Here is a 7171-nt window from a genome sequence, read left to right as displayed (position 1 = left end):
CCCATACCATGATATCACCTCCTACCATTACTGAGCCTACAGGCTGCAGGGACTGGCTGCTCCTTCCTCTGCAAACATCTCAGACATGGTCCTCATGTTTCCATCAGATGTAGGTTCATGTTCTTAAAGTTAGATTTCCTCCATGAAACCAAGTCCTTTCTGTTTGTTTAGCTCTTGATAAAGAACGGCTGCTGCTGCAGATCCGTCTGAAGGATCAGAGATCAGATCCATCCAGGAAGCTCCTCCTGGATCCTTTCAGTCAGACCATCATTTTCTTCTTCAGACGAGGAGAAATTAGCCGATCTCCCCCCCTAGATCTAGTGTCTGTTTGGTTTTGTTGCTGAACTGGTCTGCTGCTCCTGAACTGCTTCAGGAAGCCATGAGCTTCGCTTCAGGACCAAATCACAATTAATTTTAAATAAAAAATATAGCTGCTCGGTTTAAACAGCTTCAGAAATATGTAGAAATAATGAAATACTTTTTAAAGGCTGCATTTCTGCAGGCAATCTGACTGCAGACTCACCATTAGATTCTAAACAGTCAGAGGTCTTTGCCCTCATTACCTCAAACCTTTTCTAATACGTAGGATTTTGGGTTTTTAAATGCTGGACTCACCAAAAAGGCTGCAGAGGATTAAGAAAGTGAAGCAGCTCATCATTCAGCTGCTTTGGAAAGTTCTGGACGCTCCTGGAAAGATCCTGCAGACTGATCCTGCTACTCCTCTGGACTCCCGGCTGCTTCCATGTTCCTCCAGCAGGACGGGTTTAATCGATCATTAATTCTCTGGATGTGAATGATGGGATTTTTCAGAGCCTCTCAGGGTTTATGCTGAACTTTCTCCTCCTGTTTCTGACTTTAAGGCTAAATTTAGAGCCGGATCAGTGGAGTTGGACGCTGGGAGAGTTTGGAGCCAGCAGAAACCTGAGATGGTGAGATGTTCTTCCGAACAACGTGACCATCCTCAGCAGGCTCTGATTCATGGAAGAAAACATGCAGGGGGGGTCCTACTTTAGTTTTCTAAGATGGCTCCATTCCTCCTCCTGTAGGAGCCGCCGCTCTCTGGTGGAAACTCAGCCTGTTTTGATTTGTTAAGCAAATAATTGCAGAGCAAACAGAGCGGCTGAAGGCGAGGCTCGTCTGTAAACACAGATCATGTTCCAGGGGTCAGAGGTCATGGCTGGATGCTTTGGATCACGGACATCCCAGCAGAGCTGCTGTTATTCATTCATTTAACAATTTTCTTATAACTGCATCATCATTTATTCTTATCTGCGTTTCCTTCACTTTTTCTCTGCTTTGAAAAATCATTTTTGTTTTTTGAAGGTTTTCATAAAAAACAGAAATAAAAAAGAAAGTAATTTTTGCATTAAAATACAAACATTTTTTCTTTTATTTTCAGAAATTGTGGATTTTATTTTTCTTTTACTTTAAAAACAGCAAAGATATTTTTTCCAGTAAATAAAACTGAAAACTGGTCCCATTACGTCACATTACTGGACAGGTGTCGAGTCCTTGTGACCACAGGGGGGCGCTGTTTTTCACACACCTCAGTTTAGATCTCTCTGTCTTATTGGGAAACTTGTCTCATTTTCTGTGTCTTAAAATCAGAAAAACATCTTGTTGGTCTAATAAAAAGTTCTTATCGCTATAAATTTATGGCTATTATGAAATATTTTATAAAAAATGTTTTATTGCATTACTGGAGTTTATTGATTCATGCTGACGGTGAAAATAAAGCCTGATTTTAAAAGTTAATCTGCCAATATTTTGTTTCCAGAGGATTTTTATCTTTTTCCAGATGTTGGAGGGGAGCAGATCTAGGCGACCTAGAAGGAGGATCTACCGGAAGAAATCTTCAGCATCTACCTCTGCCTGCATCGGTATCCATGGTAACCGACCATTGGGCCAATGGGGGGCCGGCTGGTGTTTTCACTCAGATATTCAGCAGCAGATTTCCCACCTGGATTCAGAAAGGCTGTGACATCATCACACATTAATGAAAGGAAATCAATGAATACCAAAATATTATGACCTAATTATCGGCCGGTAACAGAAGCCGGACTCTATAGATCAGTTTTTGTGGATTTAGTGACAGAAAAAACTTTATTTTACTTTTGTTTAAAAACAACAAACTCTTTGTTTTTTATTTTTCATTCAGTTACAGTTTGATGCTTCAACTACTTAAGTTAAATAATGCGAATATAAACTGTAAATGTCAACATAGATGTGTGGGATGTATAAATGCATTATTGATTGATTGATTGATTGATTGATTGATTGATTTTATTGATCTCACAGTGGCTGAATTTCCTCGTTCCATCAGCTCAAATAGTCACAGGAGAAGAAGAAGGTGGCAAAGGAAGAACAAGGTGCATGATGGGATATATACAGGATATACAGTGCGTCCACATAAGATAGCTTTTTTATATTTTTATAATAGGATTATTATATATCACAGGGTGTTTCTATGGATATTTATATTTATAGTTATTGCTCAGGATATTAAATAGTAATTATTCTCCATAGCAGCAGTAATTGTGGTTGTAGCGTCTCATTGTAGAGTCTGGTTGCAGCAGGATGAATGACCTGCAGTAGCTCCTTTTTCCAACCAGGCTGTAAAAGTCTCTGACTGAAGGAGCAGCTCAGCTCCTCTCCAGTCTGCTGCAGAGGGTGGAAGGTGGCGTCCATGATGGATGGAAGCTTGGACAGCTCCTCCTCTCAGCCACTGAGTCCAGACTGCAGCCGAGGACAGAAACGTCTCTTTCTGTCCCGCTCTGCGCTGCCAGGAGCCCAGCAGACCACAGCGTAGAGGAGGGCTGATGCCTCCACAGAGTCAGAGAAGGTTTGAAGCAGGAGCCGCTCACTGCAGAGGACCTCAGCCTCCTCAGGAGGTGGAGGGAGGCGGCTCTGGGCCTCCTTCTACAGAAGGAGTCCAGTTTATTATTGAGGTGAACATCCAGGGATTAAAACTCTCCACCGTTTCTATGTCCTGCTCTTCTTTCTGTCCAGCAGTCACATGAACGGACAGACTGACAGCAGAGAGAGGATTTACATCCAGCTCCATCAGACAGAACCAGAACTTAAAACCATCAAATATGGCCGACGCCTTGATAAAAAGAGCAGAAGCAGGTTTCAGCATCCAGGGCTGCAGCTGATGGATGTTTTAATCGGTTGAATATTTTATATCATCCATACATTTTCTTTGTTGTTGTTTTTTTTATCAGTGAAATCTAAAACTTTGTATTTAAAAGTTCTGGATTCATATTTTTTCTATTGACAAATGCTTTTCATCTTCCATCCATCCATCCATCCAGGTTATTTTCTTTTTCACACAGTTTTGTGTAAATCTGCTCTGATCTGTTTCTGCAAATGAGATGAATTATTCTTTATAAAACAGCTAATGATCGATAGATGAAGTTAGTTGAGGATTAATTCAATAATCAATGAATCATGGATAATCTGAGCGATTATTTCTGTAGCGGCTCTAACAGGGAACAGCCGATTATTAGGGATGACAGGTAGATGTAGAGCAAATAGAGCTGATTTCAATATTTATCATGAAGAAATTAATGTTTAAAATGTTGAAGGGATCAAATAAGTTTGGATAGAAAAGAAATGTGATCCTGGTTCATCTAGAGGATAAAAAAATGGGAGATTTACCAGAAGTTTGAGACTAAATTCTTTATGCAGAATAAGGAACTTTAAAGTTTATTTTATAGACTTTGTTTTCAGGCTGAGCTGAGTTGCTGTTTTGTGTTTTTAATTCCAGATCTTATCAGTTCTGGTATCAGGACCACCAGGACCCAGGGGGGTCAGGGAGCCTGGTATCAGGACCATCAGGACCCAGAGGGGGTCAGGGAGCCTGGTATCAGGACCACCAGGACCGTGAGGGGGTCAGGGAACCTGGTATCAGGACCACCAGGACCCAGAGGGGGTCAGGAGCCTGGCTGAAGGCCCGGCAGTGTCTGACAGAAACATGTCTGCTGAGGTGATGGATGCGGTGAGAGGAGACACGTCTGTGTTTGTGGTGCTTTGGGTGAAGCATGGACAGACCCTGCCCCCCCCTGACCTCAGAAAGCAGAAACATGGGGGGGAGGGGGGGGTGTCAAGGCAATGCAGTCATGTGATAAAGCCTCCATGCATTTGTTCAGTGGACAGAGTCCGGCTGCTCCTTCCTCTCCTCTCTGCTGCTGCTCATCGCCCGGCCGCCCGGAGCCGCAGGGGAACGCCGCTTCCCGGATCATCACAGGCAGGAGGCGCTCTGGGATGTTTTAACGCTTTGCTGCTGAGTCTAAAGCACACCTGGCAGGCAGGTAGGCGCTAAGATCCCAGATTCTGACGTCTGCATGTCTGTGGATTTCACCTTCAGACTGACATTTGGATCTTATAGCAACATTTCCTCTCCTCTGGATTTAAATATAAAACATTAAAAGGTAAATCTGAAGGAAACATGCAGGTATTTATCTGAAGCAGTTTGAGCTTTTGTTTAGAACAGTGAAATATGCAAATAAAGATCCAAATAGTTAGAAAATCACATAAATCTAAGCCAACATACTTAATTATTGTGATAAATATATTTTTTTATTTCTTCTAGTTGTGAAACTAAGTTGTTCTTTTAATAATAATTAAAAAAACTGTTTAAAATATCTATAAATGTGCTGCAGAAAAGTTTTGTCTTATATTAGGGGAGTGTTGGTCTGGTTTTTAGAGCATTGATCTTGGATTCCAGAGGTTCTGAGTTCAACTCCCACCGCCTGAGCAAGACCCTTAACCCCCCACTGCTCCCCGGGGGCCGCACTGTGGCAGCCCACTGCTCCCAAAGGGGAGGGGTTAAATGCAGAGAGGGAATTTCATTGCTCTGTACTTGACAATAAAGGTGAATTCTTTTATATTAATTTAGAGAAAATAAAAAATGTGTTGTTTTTTTTATTAACTGAAAGCGAACAAACATGTTTGAGGCTCCTGATGGAGCTGCCTCACCAACATTCTCAAACATCACCAGCTGCAAACCAGAATAAAATATGTTAAAAGCTGCTGTGAACAGAAAACAACCAGATAAAAACAAATATTGGTTTCTGCGCTTTGAATTTCCTCATCTTGTATTATTATTATTTCAATCATTAAAAGTTAGCCTGAAGCTAAGGGATAGGTATCATATCCTGCAGGTTTCTGCCAGAATTGTACCATCAATCATAGTGACTGAATGTCGCGTAAACTTTGTTCCTCTGAGAAGAAAAAGTTCTATTAAAGTCCAGAAACATCTGTTCTGAAGCCAAACCGGATCAAACCGTGTTGTTTTATTCATAATGAGTGAAGCAGAGTATTTAACAGCTTCATCCTGGGCTCTGATTTAGAGCTGGACTCAAACCAAATAAACAGAACTAGCTCTCTGAAACTAAAAACATCCTAAACGATATAAATATGTGCTTTAAACTGATACAAACGCCTCCTCCTCTTATACAAAATGACATCAATGATCTCTGCATATTGACGTGTGCATTATTGACATTACACGGAGTGACGTGTCTTTATTTTCAGCTGCAGCCAAGGTGACCTACCTTCAGCTCCGTCAGCTGTTTATATCCAGCTGAAGACATCTGATCTCCTTCTGGTGGGAATCTGTGGGATCAGATGAAGCAATGCAGCAGCAGGAAGCAGGTGGGTCTTTACTTTGCTTCACACACTTAACCCTGAGGATCAGTAGAGTATTTCATCACGATTACAGGAAGTTTTGCGCTGAAAAGCTTTTCTATAAACACATAAATCAGGTTTTGTTCACAGACTGAGAGGAAATCAATGCCTGCTGCACAGACGCTGACTGGACGCTAGATGTCGCCAAAGCTCTGTGGATAAACAGGAGCTGAACCTTTTCTACCTTAAAAATCAACTCGAATGTAAAGAAATATAATTTATCTGCTCATTGTGGCTTTGATGTAGATGAGAAAAAAATATTAAGGTAAAATATACGTTTTTTGAAACACTGTGTTTGGAGCCAAACACGTTTCCTTTATTAAATACTCAGATAGTTTATGTTTTACCGCTAATTTGAAGTTAATCTGAAGCTGATTTAAAGCTGACCTGAAGCTGCTGTCTGTATTTTTGCGTGAAACAAACCCCCCTTCCTCTCCCCACATCCTCGGTACAGTTATTTTCCCGGAATGTACCAAAAAGTTTTGCAGAGGGGGGGTTCCATTTATTTCCCCCGAAGGTTTAGTCCATTTTTGTGAATAATTATCATTTTTATCCGTTGATTATCTAAGATATTACTTTCTAGTATAATTCTGGGTGAGATATTTGGTCATCCCCCCCCCGGCTGGATTCATGCAGTGTCAGGTTCGGTCCGGTTCGGTCGGGTTCGTCCCCCCCCTCTCTCTTGGTTCGGTCCGGTTAACTGACTTGGTTCTTTTTCACTTTCCGATCAAAGCGCGTTTGTTGGCTTCTGTAAAGCGGCCCGTTCGGCTCCAGCCAGGCGGAGCTCGGTGTCTGACCCTCCGCAGCGGATCGAGTGTTTCTGGGAGGTGGAGATGGAAGCTGCCGGTCCTGCTGGAAGCTGAACCCGGCTGCTGGTCGGGGTTTGGGGCCTTCGGGGTCCGCGGGGAGCCGCCGCTAGCCGGCTAGGAGCCATTAGCAGCTGCTCCTCCTGCTGCTCCTCCTGCTCCTCCTCATCCTCCCGCTGAGAATGTTGATGTGTTCCTGTGAGAAAGTGGATTTCAGCATCGCCTCCCGGACCGTGACCCGGCTGGTTTTCGAGGCCGAACAGGACGGTAGAACCGCAGGAACCTCTTCCAATGGGAGGTAAGAACTTCAGGCTGGAGCGGAAAGTTCCAGGTTCTGGTTCCTGGGTCTCCTGGTTCTGGTCCTCATCAGACCCGTTTAGATCTTCAGGATGTGGATCAGTGAGGATCAGCTGGAAACATCTCAGCTTTCATCCTCAGCTGCAGTGGAAGGAGAGTAGAAGCAGCTAAAGATAGAAAAACAGAAACAGATCGGCTGCACAAGAAGTTTCCAGATTCAAAGAAATATGCAAAGTTGGAGGATTAGCTAAATATTTACATGCAGACGGAGAAAAGGAGGAAATGTTAATAAATCTGGTGGTTCTGAAGTGTTTGAGCTGCTGAGAGGAAGGAAGGAAGGATAGATGGAAGGAAAGAAGTAAGGAAAGAAGGAAGGA

At 42.7% G+C, this 7171-nt stretch overlaps 2 protein-coding genes across 2 annotated transcripts in view; one reads left to right on the top strand and one right to left on the bottom strand.

The window, feature by feature from the left end:
* Positions 1 to 1028, bottom strand: part of LOC107094418 (sodium channel subunit beta-1-like) — a 5529-nt gene extending 4501 nt beyond the window's left edge. Inside the window, exon 1 of the mRNA XM_015389997.1 lies at positions 616 to 1028. Coding sequence (XP_015245483.1) covers positions 616 to 658 — 43 coding nt within the window. The 5' untranslated portion in view covers positions 659 to 1028. The remainder of the gene's footprint in view (positions 1 to 615) is intronic.
* A 5331-nt stretch (positions 1029 to 6359) lies between these two features.
* LOC107094405 (GRAM domain-containing protein 1A-like) overlaps positions 6360 to 7171 on the top strand; it is a 33386-nt gene continuing 32574 nt past the window's right edge. Inside the window, exon 1 of the mRNA XM_015389978.1 lies at positions 6360 to 6795. The gene's annotated coding sequence lies outside the window, so the exon portion shown is untranslated. The remainder of the gene's footprint in view (positions 6796 to 7171) is intronic.

Source organism: Cyprinodon variegatus, unplaced genomic scaffold (genome assembly GCF_000732505.1).
Source record: "Cyprinodon variegatus isolate N-32 unplaced genomic scaffold, C_variegatus-1.0 Scaffold481, whole genome shotgun sequence".
Taxonomy (NCBI): domain Eukaryota; kingdom Metazoa; phylum Chordata; class Actinopteri; order Cyprinodontiformes; family Cyprinodontidae; genus Cyprinodon; species Cyprinodon variegatus.
This window is presented reverse-complemented; position numbering and strand designations above follow the sequence as displayed.